We start from the raw sequence: 19,442 nt of genomic DNA, 5'->3' as shown, positions 1-19,442 counted from the left end.
CTGACAAGCTCTATGAGTTATCCAGATCCAGCACGAAGGATATTATTGCAAGGTACAAACAGTGCACTAAAGATGATGGAGTAGAGGAGTCAGCTGATGAGTGCATGATGAGGTTGAATGTGGAGCTTGCGGAAAAGATCCGCGAGCTAAGGCATATGGAGGGGAAGGATCTAGAAGAGCTGGATATAGATGAGTTGCAGAGATTGGAGAAAATGATTGAAGGAGGACTTAGCCGAGTACTTGAAACTAAGGATCAGAGGATTAGGAGTCAGATTCGGGCACTTGAAACAAAAGGAGCAGAGTTGGCAGAAGAAAACAACCTGTTAATAAGGCAGAGCTTAAGAACGCTGCTATCTATGGAGTCGTCGGGGATCTCAACTGATGATGATGAACAAGGTATGGCATCAGAATCTTGCACAATTTCCACTAGCTGCTTCACTACTGGCTCTTCCACTTCGTCCACAGATGACTCCTCCTCCTCTGAGAACACCATGTCTCTCAAACTCGGGCTTCCTCGGAGCTAAAACAGGAAGGGCCATTCATCTGATGTTGACCTATCCGGTGCAACACAGCTATTTTCCATCAAGGGGAGATTTTTTTTCCAATTTTTTGCGGCTTCTACATTTCAGTGTGATTTTCAGCGTATGTGATGCAATAATTGTTTGGCTTGTATAAATACTGCTTTTACCTTTTGTATTCTCCAATAATTTTACTTGTCAGGTGACGCAATAATTATTTGGCTTGTATAAAAACTGCTTTTACTCTTCGTATAACATAGACACTCACTATGTTTTTGGTTACAGTCGAGGCTTCATAATACCATTAAAGAATCATCACTAACAACTGCAGATCGATTACAGGCAGGTGCCAACTACCTGAAGGTGAGATTCCCACCAAGTTTAACTGGTCACTTAAATGATGAGAATTTGTTCAAAATCCAAAGAACTCTCACATCGTCCATCTCATTTCTCAAACCCTGTAAATGACGAAAATTATTCTACGCACCAAAGTGCAAGTGAACCGAACAATTAATATGTAATATTTTAATCTAGTCATCCACGTTGCATTATTATGCATGTATTCTAATACAGCTAATAAAATTGAAATCTAAAAAAATAGTCATATAGTCATCCACGTTGCATTATTATGCATGTATTCTAATACAGCTAATAAAATTGAAATCTAAAAAAATAGTCATAAGTGTTTCCAACACAGGAGGTGAGGACCTGAGATTGGATAAAAGGTATTTTTATTATGAGTACTTAATTTGATTAGATTAAAAATAAAAATGAAATAAATAATTTTAGGGTCTATATATAATCTTTATTCGATCTTTGTATACGATAATTTAAGAACTTACATATTAATAGTGTAAACACACTTTAATGCGTAGAATCCACTCCGTCGAGAGTACACTCCACGAAATTGAATGGAGTTCTAGCTAGTTGACTGCAATAATTCAGACGCCTGTGTACCTTCTAAGTTGTCCGGTTCTTTCCAGTTTCCATTATTGGACTTGGTATGTGTCCTAAATTCATAGGGATGTGGGTACTTTCTGGAAGAGAAACAATGGGTACGATGCCCATAATGGCGTAGGATGTGTCAAATTTTAAGTGGTGCATGCTCAACAGTTTTTAACATTTCATCACCTAATTCTATGATTTATATCCAGTATACCAACAAAAGTTGTAAATATCCTTAGCCTCATTGTTGTTGCAACTATTTATCGACTTTTCATACAATACATTTTGGGTTCTTCTTTTACTATTACCATACGATTGAAAGCTCTTTAAGTATAGGTATGTACAAGTACTGTTGTGAATTTTTACACTCAAGCTTTGCGAGTTTCTAAAAGAGACTTTCTTGAAATGTTGTTTGTATTTTTCTTTAAGAGAAGACGAAAAGCTATATTAAATGATAATTGAGGAATGATAACTGAGGAGTACATGGTGAAAACAATAAAGCATAGCAACATGCACAGAAGACATATTTATAATGGAAAATTAATAAAAGATAATAAGATACAAAAACACATTTATGTTGAGCAATAACTAAGATGTGACTTGATGACGAACGACATCGTTGTACTACATATGTGACAAAAGTAGTATAAAAGTAATCGTAAAGCTAATTAGAATTGTAACCGTAACCGTAATCGTAATCGTAATCGTATTATTGATAATTTGATATCACATCCACTTGTTACATATGCAGTTTCTTTATAATTTGTTTTCAAACCAATAATATTGTACGTGTATGAGTTGTATGTATTATATCTCCAAGGCTTTACCTTGTATTGTCTTCTATCTTTTTCTCTCTTGGCAATAAAATAACCCGTACTTAAGGAGTGATGAGTGATAGTGACTGATGCATTTTCTTTCTCCCTCTTTTGAAGGAAACAAACTATATACAATACCTTTCAGAAAAAGAAAAAAAAAACTATATAAAATAAAGTTTAATCCTTCTCTTAGAAAAACTAAAACAGGGGCTGGTTTTGAATATAAATGTCCTGCACCATGTTTTCCAATTCTCTTCCTTTATATATACACATGCACAGAAACACTTCAGGGCTTAAAAACACAGACAAATTAAAGAGATCTGCTTGAGGAATCAAATTGAGAGAGAGGGAGAGAAATGAAGAAGTGTGAGTTGTGTGACTCTGCGGCAAAGATGTACTGTGAATCAGATCAAGCTAGTTTATGTTGGGATTGTGACATCAAGGTTCATGGTGCAAACTTCTTGGTGGCCAAGCATTCAAGGACTCTGCTATGCCATGTCTGTCAATCTCTAACTCCATGGAATGCCTGTGGACCCAAGCTTGGTCCTAATACTGTTTCAGTTTGTGAGAATTGTGTTTCAAACAAGGAGTCCAGAAACGAAGAAGACGAAGAACGTGATGATGATGAAGATGGAGGAGAAAAAGAAGAAGAAGAAAATAGCATCGGAGAAGATAATGATGATCATGATGGAGGTGAAAATGGTGCTAATGATGATGATGGTGGTAATGCTGATGATGATGAAGGGAATCAAGTTGTTCCATGGTCATCTAGCTCCTCTACTCCACCAGACTCAAGCTCTTTAAGTGATGAAGAATGTTGCCATGAAAGCTTGTCAAGATCAAGATCATCATATCCATGTAAGCGCAGGCGCTACAATGCACACCAAGTTCGCGATTTCTTCATCTAAAGATCTTGCAGATCCTGTATCTCCTTCTCCGATCATCTTTAATAACAGAAAGATGAGAACTGCTGCAGTACTGGAACCGATATCTTGAAAAGTTCGACCCAGAATGAATGAAGGAAGCAACAAGTGAAGAACCAAATTTAATTCGAGAACTTGATGGATGAACACTTTACTAAGGTTAATTTTCTTTGTCTTTAAGTCATTGTAAGCTTTTAACTTCCATTTCATTTGGATCCTTACAATCCTACTCAGTTCTCACAATTTCATCTTTTCAGCAAATCATCATCTGTATAAATGACATATTGCTTTGCTTTTCTTTGATTATTGTACTTAACATTAGTCTTTGGTGGAATCAATGGGTGGTGGAGCTCAATCTAGACCACCCCATTTGAGATTAGTGCAGAAATCAAAGTTCTCCAACCAGCATACTCTGTAAGAAATCCATTAGTGCTAATTTTCCTCCACCTATGGATTAAGTGATTGAGTGATAATAAGTGGGGTCTCAGAAAATAAACAAGCAGAAATTAAGCTCTGATCTATGGTGGTAATAGTGTTCATTGTTTCATATGCATGAAAAGCCACTGGTTAACTGTCCAGCAATTTGGCAAGTAGCATGATTTGACATTAAGTAATGGCTTCCTGCTTCACTTTGTCTACCATGTTAGGCTGAGATTTAATATGTTTTAAAGATGAGTAATACATAAGTCAAATAGTATTGTCTATACTCAACAACAAGAGAATGTGGCATAGATTGATGTATTCTGATTATTATAAGGGGAGTATTGGATCAAACTGGGGAGGTTTGTTTCAAGCAGGTTGTTACTAGATTCAGGAAGGGAGGATTGTTTGCTATTGTGAAACTCTACTATAACAAGTCTTTTATGTTTTGATCGAACCATCAACATTTTTAGCTACTAAAAGTTTGAAGTTCGAATACCTTAAAAGTCATAATATGTTTGGAATAATACTCTTAGTGTAAATCCCAAAAACCGAAAGGATGGGAGGTGGGGGCTCTTGGGACATGTTCACGTGCTTACCATAACTCTTCGAATTAGTATAATCATTTACTTACAAATTGATTAGCGATGAATAAGAAAGCTACTTCTAAACTAACATTAAGCTTTAATGGAAGGAATCAAGAAGGGCCCAGAGCTCACTAGTCCTGGTGTGAAATTGTTTGCCTGTAGAGGGGAGACCATGATGATTTATGTGGCTATGGTCCATCCGATTGAAAATTTCAACACCTGTGGAGATGTGAGAGATTTGGATTCTTGTTTCCCCAAAACAAAGGTCTGCACAGTTTTTGATCTATTTGTTGTGCATGCCAGCTTTGAATTGAGATCTTCCTCTCTGTCAGCCCATCTAGAACCTGGAATTGTGGCCGTTTATATATATGCCCCACGTTTTACATGGACAAAGCTCAAGCCTTTTGTATTTTTGTTCTCTATCTAAACTTACAAGAATGACGGTCTTCCTGCATTTTGCTTACATGATTTGCCAAAACAATGGAATCTTAACATCAGGGACCAAGCATTATACCCATAAAGCTATCAAAGTAATAAGATTAGGCAATCTTCATAGACCCAACTTATGAATTGTTATCATAAGATCATAACCATCTACTTCATTTGCATTTTTTATACTCAGAAAGGTGAAAAGGAACAAGATTGAAATTGAAATCATCCATTATTCATCAACATCCCCGAGCTTCATAAACATACGGCAACGCTGTGAAAAAGCGGTTGAAACAAAGATCAGTAGACTTGGTTACTGCCAAACTTTTCCATACAACATGACGACATGATTACACACGAACCAGGAGTACTTGATAAACATCCGAATGCGCTTCACCATCTCTACCTTTTCAACGAACCTTATCCGTATCTGCAAGGCATGAAATATGAAATGCACCATGAAGCTTCAACACAATCATTGATAAAAGGTTTCTATGGATAATTGGGTATGACAATTGACAACAAGGTTTTTTTTTTTTTTCCTTTGAATTGTTGCGATTTGGATGGTTTCAGTGAAGGAAATGGTTCCAAAAATAAGGTCCCCAAGAACTATGACTCGAAGTATAGTACATTGTGTTTGTAAATATGACAGAAATATTGGCATATATCCAGATTACTGGGATGAACATGTATGATCTACACATTTCATCATTCTGCTTATAGAACCTACCAGGGCAAAGGAGGTTGACAGGTTTGCTGAAATGAACCAGGAAATGCCTTGGAGAAGATAACTATCCAATTTAACAACATCTACCTTTAAATCACAATAAAAATACATAGAATGTACTGGGTAGGATTCAATCACTCATCAAACACTTACCTAACATCAACATGATTCATAAATCTCTTGTGCAGTGGTTCTTACATCATTAGTTTCTAGCAGATTAAACACATCATAAAGGAGACTTTAAATTGCTACCCACATAACAGCACGGAAAGTAGTACAAGTTAAGTTACACATTTATATCTACCTTGGGATACTTAAACAACTTCCCCAACTGGCAGTAGGTATCTGAAAGTATGAAGCACCAGCAAGGCCCGCTCCTATAAATACTAGACTGTTGGCTGCATCCAATTTCCGAGTTTAATTTATTGCACTTGTACACTAACTTATTTGGAGCACCTTATACTTTGTTTTATTCTGGCAACAACATATAAGTTCTTTTATTTGTAGTTAGAATTGTTTTTTTTTTTTTGGTAGTTGGAATATTGAATAACAGGAATGTTGGTTGCCAAAAGGGTAGATTGTTGCAGAAGTAAACACACCATCCAAACTACTGTTTGAGCAAACAGACTTGTCAATATTCAAGATACCAAGAAAAAAGAAGGAAAAGAAAAGGGAATGCCAAACCACTTGAAAGCTCCTCCAAAAAATCAGACATTAAAATTTTCCCTATTTAAGAATGTCTATCACCATACCTGGCATGTAGAAGAGCTGCCCAAGCATTCCATAACTGTACTGATACAATAACTTAAGCAAACAAAAACTTGGAAGTTTCAATTTGCTAAATGCTGATCAAGTCACTCCATAATTCAGATTAGGTATACCAAGCCAACTCTGCCTACTTGTTGTGGGAACTATCAACGGTAGGTTATACTATTCATGCTCCTGTTAAATTGATGTCCTCTAACATATGTACGTCCTCAACCACAAAACCATTCAACAAACATAATGAAAGGCGATAAGAAGGTGCATGACTCTCACGTTTAACTTACTTCCCAAAACACGAAACCATTCGACAAAATATTTCTGTCTAACGGGTGCCAAACAATTTATTTAAAACTATAGTATTACCGAGGGTTTCTAGATTAGTAAACGTAAACTAGGATCAAATCCAATGCACCATCAGTAAGTATGTGGAATTAGTGGAAGATTTGAAGAAGTCTATAGAATTTGAAAGTCTAGGTGTATTCAATTCAGACTTTTAAAAATCTATCAAAGTCAAAATCTATCAAAGTCTGGGTGTATTCAACTAGATTTTAAAAAATCATTATGAATTCCACCAAAGTCCAGGGGTATTCAATTAAGACTTTTTAAAATGAATAGAAGTTTTCAAAATGTCATTCATTCTTATGGAATTAGTAACTCATGGATAACTATGGACTTTGTAGTGTAAATTACACACACCAAACTCTAATACTTTTCCATCCACCAAGGCAAAGATTTGGAAAAGTCTACGATAGACTTTCTCTTTACATATGAATAGGTTGATCCTGCGATACATCATCTTTCTTTTTTTCTTTCCTTTTTATAATATTCTATGTTATTAACGTTCTTCTACCTATTCTTTTCAATGTTTATTGAATGTTAATATTTTTCTTGTCTTCAATTGTGATGCTTTAGAACCCTCGATAACCTAAATATTATTATGGATTGGATTAGTCTTTCTGGTGGGTATCATTAATTCTCTTGTCTCTTGAACGTATTTGTTCTAGATCCAAAAATGAAATGACACTTCCTCTGTCTACTAACTCTTGATTCTAGAATTACATGATCATGTATTATATAATTGCGTACATGAATGTGAACATCTAATATCCCACTTTAGAACATGCGTCAAGTAGTCCTTGATTTACGTACAAGTATGCGTGTTGGTAATATAAGTTAATATAATCTTTTGCGTCACCTATGTTTATGTATCTCAATCAAATATTGCAACTGAATGCATCGAAATTAGATAGATGAACAATAAAAACTTATAATCGGTTTCATTTGTGTTTTTCATTGAATTCTGTAATTGTAAGTATTGAGAAATCTACATAAGTCATTTATATTCATAAATCAGTGAAAGTCTGTGATTAAAAATCGATGGTTTTAAGAAATCAGTGAAAGTCTATGAACTTTTCAAAGAGTCAGTAGACATTTCGAAAAGTCTGTTGATTGAAATAAGTATGTATAAATCTAAATACAATACACCCCCCTAACCATCAAATGCTGAGTGAACTATACCTCCAAGCACCAAACTTGAACCACAAGTCAATTAAATTTTCACCATAATCAACTAATACTAAATCATATACTATGCATATGAATGCTGACCTTTATCCAAAGCGTCATGGAACTCCGGCTCCTCTTCATAAACCTTTACGGCATTGTCGTCTCCGTCCTCCACATCGGAGAATCTAACGACAATGACCGGACAGACGCAGTGGTGCACACAGTAGTCACTAACACTGCCGAGCCTAGCATTGGAGCTCCGCCGCGTGGCTCCGAAGCCCCGGCTGCCCATAATGACGGCGATCAGACCAAGCCGCTCGACCTCCAAGCAGAGCCGCTCCTTCAAGTCGTGATCCTTCACGATGTGGATCTTGAACGGGATCTTGGCCTCGCCGAGAGGCTTGGCGAGGTCGTTGGCTTTGGTGACGGTGAAGCGGTCGAAATCGGACTCGAGTTTCTGCTGGGAGGCCTCGTCGGAAGGGACGGAGACGTCGGTGGCGCCCCAGTCGGCGCCGTAGAGGACGGAGGTGGGGCGGACGTGGAGGAGGACGACGGCATCGCCGGGGCGGAGGTAGTTCTGGACGGCCCAGGTGACGGCGAAGGCGCTCTCGTCGCTGAGGTCGACGGCGATGCCAATGCGGCGCTGGGCACCGGAGGTGGGGGTGCCGGTGGGAGGGAAGCGCGGGGAGGTGGGTTGGACGACGATCGCGGAGGCGGAGTGGTGGCGCTCTGGTTCTGAAGATGATGGGCTCTTTATCGGAGAAGCCATCGAGGTTTGGTTTGATTGAGAGAGAGAGAGAGAGAGAGAGAGAGAAGGAAGCTGAGGTTTTTGAGTGAGAGTGAGGAAGAAGAAGACTGTCAATGTCACAGGATCACTGTGCAGGTGAAAATGTTCAAGCTTTAGTTTTTTTTTTTTTTTTTTGGTATAATTTGATAATTATTATCTCAAAAATAATGATAATTAGGTAATTAAAAAAAAAGATAATAAAGAAATATCTTATCATCCGTAGGATTGATAGCGTCGTAGCTAGGATAGAATAGTGCAAATCGATACATGCACAAGAAGATATGTATGAAGTTATAAGTCATGTTTCTCTTATGACCATGATTATTGACATGAAAGTGTTCTATTTGAGGATGAACGAAGTCAGACATGTCGATGAAATTTAAGACTTAAATATCTACTAGAAATTAGAAAAAAGTATAAATATATGAATCATGATTACCCTTATGATATGTAAATGGATTTTTCTTTACGAATATGAGATATTAGAAAAAATTGAATAGAATGTTAAAGAGGATGACTAAAATTATTTGAATTTTGCTGGTTAAAGTTGATTCAATATAATTTGGAGTTTCACTGAAATTGTTATTGTATCATATAATTTTGGTATTTGTGATTAGGTCTTGATCACTTGGCAGACGAGGGATGCAAACTATTTATATGGATGACAACAATGGTGACATAACTTTCTAGATCAGATATATTTTTGTAAATTGGTGAGAATCGGTGATCGTTGTGTTTGTGTATAAGAAATTAATAACTATCAACTTTGTATCGTAGTCGTTTTTATTGGGTCGGATCTATTTCCAAATCGAATCCCGTACGTGGCCCAACCTATATATAAATAACGGGTCGGCTGCTTCCGCAATCAGCCATCTGCATCTGTCTCTTATTCAAAATCCCCAAATTCCAATCCCGGAAAATCAAAGACCTGCAGACTCCCCAAATCCCCACCATAAGCTAAATCATCATCTTCTTCATCTCTCAGAGACATCAAACATGCCTCAGAGACACTCCAAGAACAACAACGACCTCGCGTTCTTCACATATGACGAGAAGCGGAAGCTCGGTTATGGGACCCAGAGGGAGAGACTCGGCAGAGACTCCATTAAACCCTTCGATGCTTGTTGCCTCTGCTTGAAGCCCTTCATCGACCCCATGAGCTGCCAGAAAGGCCATGTCTTCTGCAAGGAATGCATTCTCGAATGCTTGCTTTCTCAGAAGAAGGACATCCATAGGTACCCTCGATTTTTCCATCGCTGTATAACCCAATTCCTTGTTTGCTTCTATGTGAATTTGATTTTGCTGTATTGGGTTTTCGGCTCATTGGTTGTGGTGTGGTAAAAGATTTGTTCTTTTTGGGATGCTAAGATTTTAGGGTTTTTGGGTGATATGGGTAATCAGTTTGGAGTCTAAAGTTTCCAGCTTTGGTTGAAATTTAGTGGAATTGACTATTTTAGACTGAGATTTTAGGCACAGTTGACTAGAATCTGAGTGAGATTGGTAGAGGCCTCATGCTGCTTTGAAACACAGATTCTAATGTGCTATTTCAATAGGCGCGTAATGTTTTTGGTATATTGAGGTCTTCCCTAAAAAAGGAATCGTGGATAAATTCAGAGCTTAAGTACCAATTTGTTGTTTGTTATTGTTCAATGTGATCAGGATTTGAATTTAAGTTTGATGTTTTCATTTTTCAAGTCTTTTTTTTTTTTTCTTTTCCTGTTTGTTGGTGGTCCCTGAGATGATAGATTTCTTATAAATCTGTAGCCTAAAGCTTCCAGGTTTGAGTGAAACGTTATGAGTTTGAGATTTCCGTAGAGGTTTAGGCTTTCGAGGATGGTGTACTATTCTAATGGGTTAAGAATGCAGGTTCCCTGAATGCGGATTGTAGTATAACAAAAGCTCGTCCTTGCATGTTTGGTTACTTACTTTGTGTAGCTACTAAAATGGTTGTGGGATATAGATCCCTAATGGATGTTATTCAAATCAATCTGGATTTTTGTTCCAGGTATTCAATCATATTCTCCCTTAATGGTGAATATGGTTACTAAATTAGGTGCAATTCTGTGGATCTTTGGTATTTAGGGGTTCTTGGTGGGTGTTATTGAGAAAGTGAATTATCAAATGGCTTGCCGTTATTGGAAACCAAATTTTGGTAGACTTTCATACGTGTGCTAGTATGTCAGGTCATATCCTTTCTGTGCATGCTATTAGTTATTTTGCAACATTTTGTGTGCTTTCTGTGCTGTTATTACTGCCTTCCCTTTGGCAGTCTCATATACAGCTGTTAGGTTAACCCACAGACGAAAAGAAAAAAAACCATTCCTCAATGCGAGAAACATTCTGCTTGTGATCTAGTTTTATTGATGTACATCAAGAAAAAATTGTAATTGGGGGTTCCTAGTTTTGTAGTTTGGTAAATCTTGATTATATTTTGGTGTCTTAAGGCTAACTATGGTACCAAGCTTGGCTTGGGGATATTGTGTGGTTTATCTGAAGATGTTGCTTCTTCCACTTTGCAGAAAGCAAGTGGCACATAATAGTCAGCAGAAGCAAGAGAAGGAAGATGAAGAAGAGAGGTTAAGGCAACAGAAAGCCAGAGAGCTTGAGTCTTTCGATCAGCAAAACCATGGTGCAGTACCGCACTACAATGATAGAAACCAGGACCAGGATAAGGGTGGGTTTCATGGGGCAAATAGTGTGAAGGTGACTTCTTATGAAGAAGAGGCGCTTCGGACAATGAAGGCATTTTGGCTGCCTTCTGCTACACCAGAAGCTCCTGTTAAAGTGGCTGCTCCCCCTGAATGCACAACCTGTCCAGAAGGTAGCGAGAAACTAAAGCTGAAGTCTCTTTTCCCTGTCCATTTCACTGAAGACATAAACGACGAGAAGAAATCAACGCCTCTGGACAAGACATATATCTGTCCAAGCTGCAAGGTTACATTAACAAACACATTGTCACTTGTGGCTCTTAGCTCATGTGGTCACGTTTTCTGTAAGAAGTGTGCTGATAAGTTCATACCTGTAGATAAGGTTTGTCTTGTTTGCAATAAAGGGTGTAAAGAGAGAAACATGGTGAACCTGAAAAAAGGAGGGACTGGCTTTGCTGGCCACGACGATGATCTTGAAGCCAAAGATTTCAAGCATTTGGGGAGCGGTTCAGGTCTCGGGTTAGTGAGACCCGCAGTGAAAACTTGACTTCCAAATTTCTACAGGTCTGTGCCTCCGCAGCGACTGTATCTCATCCTTCCTTTTGCTTTTGTTGTGGCGTTTTACGGACAAAAACATTAGGAAATCATTATATGTAACTTTGATTTGTGCAATACCTACAACATTTGTTGTTGCTTTTGACATTTTCGCTAGTGCTGCATTTCTAAATGAGGTTTTTCTCTTCGATTTTGTTTACCCTTATCTCTCGAAGACCTTTCATGTGGGGTGGTTGAGACTTTGAGAGAGATTGGATATTAGAACCCCTTTATCGTGTGCTTATCCATATGATGAAATCCACAACAGCCATGATCCAGCATTATGGTCCCCTCAAGCAAGGGATGTGTCATATGACTCATCATAGAATAATATGGTAGAGCAACCATAAGGCTCTGTTTCTGCCTTCTGGTGCATAATGCATTATGGTTTTTGATTAATGATAATGCAGATTACAGCTCAAGGTATGCTGGGTGGGGGCTGTGGCTAACTTGCTCTGTGTAATACCTTATTCTTTGCCTGTCATCATCATTAGACTCATTCTTTATTTCCCTAATGCAAACTAAGATTGATTCCTAATCTTAAAATACAAACGTCGACCGAATTTTATTCGGCGTCTGTCTGTTTTATCACTTTTGTGGATCGTAAAGTTTGTATTCTTGTCATTATTTAGTATTATCACAAATTTGTTTCTTAGAAAAAGAGAATGATCGTTTGGCTGGTTGAAATGATGGTATTAGGGTGTACCGACCATAATTGAGATGCCATATGATCAGGACAAAAGAAATGTATCGTATATGCTAGTGTCTGAATCACATTTACTTCTTAACCAGGTATAGTGTTAACTGTAAAGTTAAATCGGACGAAATCTAGGTACATTTTCCTAGTTAGTTAATTAGTTTACTCGTTCCTTTATAACTAGAAAACCAATCAACGTAAACCCTTACTTTTTTTTTTGTTAGACAACGAATCGAATCTATAGTTCTCGTCATCTCTATGAGACATGTATAAAAACACGTAAGGCTTGTCATATGATTCTACCGTAACATTGATTTCTCTAACATGTATACAATAATAATGATGAAATTGTTTGTTTTCTACTAAAATGGTTGAGGTTTGCTATACCAGACAACCAACCAACCAAGTTAAAAATCCCAACAGAAAAACAAGCAAGTAAAACCAACCTAAAGAATAAACAAGAGAGTGTGCATGAAGACCGTTATATTTGGTGGTTAACCAAATATACCCCGTTTATACACACCCCGCCAAATATACCCGTATACGACCCGACCCGATTCGTAACAGACAATCATTCATCCGCCACCAACAAACAGTTTAAATATTTTCAGAAACCCAAAAAGCTTCTTCGTTTCAGAGAGAGAGAGAAAGAGAGAGAAACGAAACCCTAAAATTCGTTTCAGGTTTTTTGGGGTTTTGGGATTTTTGATAAGCCAAAAAAAAATGGGGGATTTGGAGAAGCAGCAGCTGAACAAGGACGAGGCGGCGGCGGAGGAGACGGAGAGGCTTGTCGACGACGGAGGAATGGCCGTGTTGGATTTCGACATGCTCTGCTCCACCGTCGCCTTACAGACCCAGGGAAAGTCCGCCGCCAAGTTTCAGAGCTTCGACGGCGGAGATGAAGCTGAGGCTGCGGAATTGGGCGGCGTGTTTAGGATGTGGGAGGGTGAGCTCCTAGATTGCTTCGAAGATCGCCGCGTCGCTCTCGAATCGGCTTGGTCTGTTGTCTCTCTCTTTTCTCTGATTAATTTCTCGCCGGAATTCGACTTTTCCGGCGAAAGTATTGATTTTGGAATTGAAGGTGTTTCTATTTTTAGTTGATTAGAATTGGTCAAAACTCAAAAGAAGAAAAAAGGTCAATACTTTTGTGTATGGAATGGATTGAATAGGAAGGCTCATTGACTTGATACTTGACTAAATAGTTGGACTCTTTGTGGAATCCGGTTCGACATTTTGAGAATGAGAATTGTTTGACTGTGTTGTTTACTAACAGTGTGATTGATGATGCTGCAGCTGTCCGTGCTATACATTTGGGAAGAACATGAAGCGAGCTGGGTTTGGTCCTTGCTTTTTACAGGTTTGTTTCTTTTCCGTCATCCTTTAGTGCGGTGATCAAAGTTGAAATCTTTGAGTCGAAGTTTTGGAGTTCAGTGAGAGAGGTCATATGTTGTACCGAGTTGATTGAGCTGTCTAGTTTCACTTTGTTTCATATCTGATGATAGGTTATAGAGCAGGATTGTTTAGATAGATTTTGAATATTGGTATGTTGTTTTGCAGGGTTCTCTTCATTTAATCCTTGTCGCCAGCATCCTTCTCAACTGCGTTGCGTTTATTATCACCAAGAAGCGCTGCTTTGTATATCTGGTGGTTGCTTTCACCATTACACTGGGGACGTATTTGGGGTACTTCCGTACACAGATAAGAAACAAATTTAACATAAGGGTAAGCACTCTCTCTTTGTCTGTCATTGTGTTCATTGCTTGCTAGCAATCATGTTTGGTCTAACTGTCTAACATTAGTAATTTCGTCATATTCATCATGTCTTCTCTCCTTAACTCATATATTAGGGTGTAAATCAATGCACTTCAGTGGTTGTTAGGCATTTGAAAGCTACATTAGTTGTAAAAAATAAGGAAAATGTGGGAAAATATGCTGTATGATATAAAGCAATGTGGTGATCATCTTGGAAAGCATATCATGAATCCATTAATAGTTTCAAGTCCATTTGAACTGCCTAATCATGTAGTTTTTTGGTATGTAAAATGTTCTATTGTCATTTTGGTACTCTGTTAGGAGCTTTTGCTATGTTTGAATGTTGGTGTTATTCTGATTGTTGTCTTTCATGTTTACACCTGAACTAACAAACATTCAATGTTAATGTTATTCTTTCCAGGGTAATGAGAGTTCCGTGGATGATTGCCTCTACCACCTTGTCTGTCCATGCTGCACATTATCTCAGGTATTATCACTTCTCTGACCCATACACTCTGGATAGGTTCCAAAATTAAAAGTAAACGTTGGCATAAAGTTTGGCAAGCTTCTTATTCTTGGAAGCTCATAAATAGTATTATTGTTTTGTGAGCAGGAAGCCAGAACATTAGAGATGAACAATGTCCAAGATGGCACCTGGCACGGTAGGGGAGATACAATATATATAGGCAGCCTTGGAGAAGGAGGAAAATCTTTCTTTGAGCTCCAACCACCTACTCTTGTGTCAATCAAGTCTCCCGACCTCTGCAACACGCAAAAAAGTCCAGCTGCTAGTACATATTCATGAGTTTAACAAGCTGGTCATTGACCCTCCATTGAGAAATTGACCTGAGTATCATTCAAAGTTGCATATCCCCATTCGGTTTCTTCCCCAAGGAAGGGAAATCAACCATGGAGTCCAAACTTTTTTCCATTCAAGATTTGCTGTAGTTGTGATTGGGAACTAGAGCTTGAGTTCACTCCTCCACCTGGTGATTGCATGCGGAGTTTCCAGAGATGGAAGGCGATCTACTCTTAAGTTATGGGATGAGTAACTATGTGTATGTACATACATGTGGGTTTTTTAGATAGACCCGAGTTCTGTAGACTTGTGTTGTTGTAGAACATGTTATGATCAATACGTTATCGTATCCTTTATTCAATGAAATGATAAATATTCCTCATCTTATGCTCTCTGTTTTATGTCTTTGGGATTGAATAACATCTATTCGGATTTTGACACGAGTGTGAATTAGCATCTATTGGGATTCAGTACCGCAAAGCCTCAATTGTCTTGGCTACTTTCTTATACACTACAGATGGCTGGATGTCTTTACAAAATGCATTGCTAGAGGATTTCATGGTTCAATCACGCTTTCATCTGGGTTGGGAGTTTGGAAGGAGAGGGCTTATATTGCAGCAAAGAATGTAGCAAGTAGCAACTGGGCTGACTTTTCAGTAGGGTGCATATTTAGTGCATAATTACATGTTTAATTATATTAAGAAGATCATACGATATCTCAACATGGGATACGCACCCATTGTTGATTTTTCTACCTCGTTGAAAAAACATGAAACTCTTCCTCAAATGGGCACTAAAATATGACTGGAAATGATTAATACGAATCTGTGTAAACAATGCAACATCATCCTCTTCATCTCCAGCTTAAACAATGCAAGTGCAGAACTGCATGTCCAATAGTCAGTCTCTGTTAACTCTAGCTTCTGAGTGCGACAAGTTTAATATACTACTATGCTGCATGTTGAGTGTGGACTTAGATTTTATATATGCAAGTAGTGGCCATCGATTCCTCGTGTTTTAGAATTATGAGTCTGTCAAATTCTATTTTGATGTACTGTTTGTCATTACATAGACTTAGTATCTTTGTAGACTTGTGTATATTATAACCAAAAGGAATTGTGTTACACGGATGACGGATGATAGGAAAATCTAGACAAAAAAACAGTTTTGGAGAAAATAAAAGTCATACAAGAAAAACATCTACTATGGCCAAGACATAAATAGTTTCGTTGACAAAAGCTCATTGATCATAGTCATCCTAAAAACATTTTGTACTTCATAAAAAAAAATATGCTTCTTACGTAACTACATAATAAAAAGAGACAGATTGTGTGTCACATTGATACATAAATTTTGTTAAACATCTGTGAATGAGCATATATATAATAAGGTTTCATATGTATACACAATACATCAAAATGAGCTTGCGTGCTCTTTTTGACTAAAGCTACAAAGGAAGTTCATCAAGCTCAACTGCTGAACATCTTTGACCACTTTTCATGCACCCAGAAAATGACCACTTATGCATTGAAAAGAAAATATCTCAGGCATAAAATGGAGAAAAATCCAACATATTTTCCTCATGTTGATCGCCCCAAATATTCTTTTCCATGTAATTCTCTAAATTTATTGTGATTAGTAATGATATTAGTAAATAGGTTAACCCATCCTTGCATTTCAAATTAATACTCCTATCAGACTATCAGAGTCTTAGTTAATTACATCTCTGTCTTCTTACATGTACGACTTAATTATGTGATAGCTACCTTGACTGACTTTGCATTGTTTGCTTCTAAAACCAAATATAAATTCCCAGCTTACAAACTTAAGATTCTTTAAAGTAAATATTTGGAAGGGACCCTTTTCTTGAATAAGAATGCTTAGTCTTTGAAAAGCTTCCCATTTATGGGAGAATTTAGACTTGCCAACACGCTTAATACAGTATTTGTGATCATTTAGCTAGGCAATGTTGACATAACAATGAGAACTTGAAACTCTGAGACAGATATTTCTGTGGGAAAATGGTGAGGGGTAGTACTCAGCAGTGTGATGAGAAGAGATTGAAGAAAGGGCCATGGAGTCCTGATGAGGATCACAAGTTGGTAGCATACATTCAAAGATATGGTATTTGGAATTGGAGTCAGATGCCTAAACCTGCTGGTAAGTAAACTGCACAACCTTCATTTTTTTGGTTACTTTCTCTTTGTTTCTGGCATTTACATTTTGCTGTCAATGAGGAATATTATGCTTGCTTGGAACTCAAGTACTGACCTGGTCTTTCCTCTGCCTCAATTATATTAGGTCTGGCAAGATCTGGGAAAAGTTGTAGACTTCGTTGGGTAAATTACTTGAGGCCGGATATTAAGCGTGGAAACTTCAGCAGGGAAGAAGAGGAAACCATAATCAAATTGCAACAGAAAATTGGAAATAGGTAATTACTAGAAATCCAATTTGTATATGCAAAACTATTTGGGAGGAACTAGGAACCAGTGTTATAACCTGTTAGTCAAGTAACTTATTATGTATGGAGGTAATACCAATTTACCAACCATTTGAGTTATATTGTTTATGCTATATTTTCTACACAAGAATTGATGAGATTGCTATTTCTTCTTGTTTGTGTGTTCAAGATGGTCTGTTATTGCAGCAAAACTTTCTGGAAGGACAGACAATGAGATCAAGAATTACTGGCACACCCACTTGAAAAAGCGCCTCAACAATGACAAGTCCAACAGAGTGGAGAATACTTCATCTGAAACTGAAACCTTTCTTGTTGATGAGGAAGCTTCAAAAGCATCACTGTTGGAAACTTCAAGAGAAAACTTATCTCCATCAAGTTCTGGTATTGCTGATGAAATTGATCACAAACCCCAGATTACAGAACAGCAAAGTATTTGTGATACATTTGGTGAACTTCAAAGTTTGTGGACACATTCTCAAGTGACATCAACAGCGGTGGAAGATTCCGAGGCTATGTTTGTAGATTCTGCAGGACTTACATTGTCGACTGCTGCTGATCAAGTGTGGCTGCAGCAAGAGCCAATATTTCCATGTGGTTCATATAGTGATGATGCTCATGTTCTTATGAGTGATTATTGGGTCAATTTAGGAGTACAATCTGATGAAACAAATGGAATGTGATGATACTCTCTGTCACTGGAACTGTAACTTAATCTGAGCTGGTAGGAATGTGTTTATGTGCATGATTACATTGCATAAAAAAAATTGAAATAGTAGAATGGTGTTTTTGTTTTATAAGGGAGGGTATTTTAGAATACCTCTCAACTGGATTACCCCCAAGCTTGAGGGTGTGGATGTTGATTTTAAGCACCACCCACTATAGGGGACTAGCGAATAGTAGATAGTTTTGGCTTCTCATATATGTTCTTCATTTTATTGCACAGAAACAACAAAAAGAAAAATAGATTCTGCTTTCACTGAGAGTTGAACTCAGGACCTCCCGCTTACTAAACGGGTGCTCTAACCAACTGAGCTATGAAAGCTTGTTGGTGATTTACTGTAGTTTTATTAGATTAACCTGCTCAAAATGGTTATACAATTCTGAACATCTCTTCCCATTTTGTATTCTTCCGAAACCAATCTAAAACCTTTGATTCGAAGCCAAGCAATTTCAATCCCAGCTTTGGTTCCTCAATATTATAATCTTCAAACTGAAGTACCCAGATTCACTATAGCATAAAATGTTGTCAGACCTTCGTTGATGCCCAACAAGGTGCTACATAAAAAGCATGACTTACATCTAACTCATCTAAGTAAGGAATTTTTAGGAGCATTGCCTGTTGCTTTTCACTATAAACCCTCCAAATGAGCCAATAAAGAAGAGAGCTCTTGGTGGTTTAACCATCCCAGTGAAGCAAAGAACATTGAATTCTCCAAAAGGTTGAGGTATCTCAGATATTTTTGTTCTGCAATCTTGCTAACTAGTCTGGGAATCTTACAACATGGTGGCAGTTTCAAGGCACTACTTCCAGTTCCTGAGAGAAATTGGATCACTGAAAAAAACTAACACATTTGGTAAAAAGCCCAAGAAGATTGCTTGCACTTACAAAAGAAACTGTTACCTAGCTAGCTTCTTATTTGGGACACTAGAATTATACCCGCGCCTTGGCGCGGTGTATATATTTACGGTGTGTTTGGATGTGGGTGAATTCCTGAGAATTTAATCAAACATAATGAATTCTTAATTTCTTAGGACGGTTTCCCTCGTTTGAACACTTATCCCGTGGAATTAGCAATTTTCACGGGAAAATAATCGTGAAATTTAGGAGCTTAAATTCCCGACTTGAATTCCTCACAAAATAAGCGTCATTTGTCAATTCCATTAACTAAGGTTAGTCTGAATACAAATTCTTGTCATTTTAAAACTCTACATCATGAAATCTAAATAATGAAATTCTTAATTAATAGAATTTAAATTCATGGAATTGTAATTCTAATGGTTTTAAAATTTCTTACGGACACATTATGAAATTCGAATAATGAAATTACTCAATTAATAGGATTTAAATT

The 19,442-nt window shown here is 37.6% G+C and overlaps 4 protein-coding genes and 1 non-coding gene across 5 annotated transcripts in view; 3 read left to right on the top strand and 2 right to left on the bottom strand.

Moving 5' to 3' along the window:
- Nucleotides 1–19,442, bottom strand: part of LOC101310880 — a 1,534,871-nt gene that overhangs the window by 63,028 nt on the left and 1,452,401 nt on the right. The window lies entirely within an intron of this gene.
- On the top strand, nt 9,296–11,897 carry LOC101306889 (nitric oxide synthase-interacting protein homolog). The gene is made up of 2 exons (XM_004293535.1): nt 9,296–9,657; nt 10,942–11,897. Exons 1-2 carry the CDS (start codon nt 9,419–9,421, stop codon nt 11,615–11,617), a joined length of 915 nt encoding a protein of 304 aa, XP_004293583.1. The 5' UTR covers nt 9,296–9,418; the 3' UTR covers nt 11,618–11,897.
- On the top strand, nt 12,998–15,297 carry LOC101311253. Its single transcript, XM_004293548.1, has 5 exons — nt 12,998–13,359; nt 13,655–13,718; nt 13,919–14,083; nt 14,535–14,600; nt 14,727–15,297. The coding sequence occupies exons 1-5, from the start codon at nt 13,085–13,087 to the stop codon at nt 14,916–14,918; spliced, it is 762 nt and encodes a 253-aa protein (XP_004293596.1). The 5' UTR covers nt 12,998–13,084; the 3' UTR covers nt 14,919–15,297.
- On the top strand, nt 16,767–18,149 carry LOC101292192 (myb-related protein Zm1-like). Its single transcript, XM_004293569.1, has 3 exons — nt 16,767–17,072; nt 17,214–17,343; nt 17,543–18,149. Exons 1-3 carry the CDS (start codon nt 16,934–16,936, stop codon nt 18,051–18,053), a joined length of 780 nt encoding a protein of 259 aa, XP_004293617.1. The 5' UTR covers nt 16,767–16,933; the 3' UTR covers nt 18,054–18,149.
- On the bottom strand, nt 18,342–18,415 carry TRNAT-AGU. Its single transcript has one exon. It is a non-coding gene; the product is annotated as a tRNA-Thr (tRNA).

The sequence above is a fragment of the Fragaria vesca genome, linkage group LG3 (genome assembly GCF_000184155.1).
Source record: "Fragaria vesca subsp. vesca linkage group LG3, FraVesHawaii_1.0, whole genome shotgun sequence".
NCBI classification, from domain to species: domain Eukaryota; kingdom Viridiplantae; phylum Streptophyta; class Magnoliopsida; order Rosales; family Rosaceae; genus Fragaria; species Fragaria vesca.
This window is presented reverse-complemented; position numbering and strand designations above follow the sequence as displayed.

Excerpts from the sequence above, each read along its gene's own strand:
- LOC101306889 (XM_004293535.1), top strand. The coding sequence starts at position 9,419 with ATGCCTCAGAGACACTCCAAGAACAACAACGACCTCGCGTTCTTCACA. Across the intron at positions 9,658-10,941 it reads CAGAAGAAGGACATCCATAG|AAAGCAAGTGGCACATAATA; the intron begins GTACCCTCGATT and ends TCCACTTTGCAG.
- LOC101311253 (XM_004293548.1), top strand. The coding sequence starts at position 13,085 with ATGGGGGATTTGGAGAAGCAGCAGCTGAACAAGGACGAGGCGGCGGCG. Across the intron at positions 13,719-13,918 it reads TTGGTCCTTGCTTTTTACAG|GGTTCTCTTCATTTAATCCT; the intron begins GTTTGTTTCTTT and ends GTTGTTTTGCAG. Across the intron at positions 14,084-14,534 it reads GAAACAAATTTAACATAAGG|GGTAATGAGAGTTCCGTGGA; the intron begins GTAAGCACTCTC and ends TATTCTTTCCAG.
- LOC101292192 (XM_004293569.1), top strand. The coding sequence starts at position 16,934 with ATGGTGAGGGGTAGTACTCAGCAGTGTGATGAGAAGAGATTGAAGAAA. Across the intron at positions 17,073-17,213 it reads TCAGATGCCTAAACCTGCTG|GTCTGGCAAGATCTGGGAAA; the intron begins GTAAGTAAACTG and ends CAATTATATTAG. Across the intron at positions 17,344-17,542 it reads CAACAGAAAATTGGAAATAG|ATGGTCTGTTATTGCAGCAA; the intron begins GTAATTACTAGA and ends TGTGTGTTCAAG.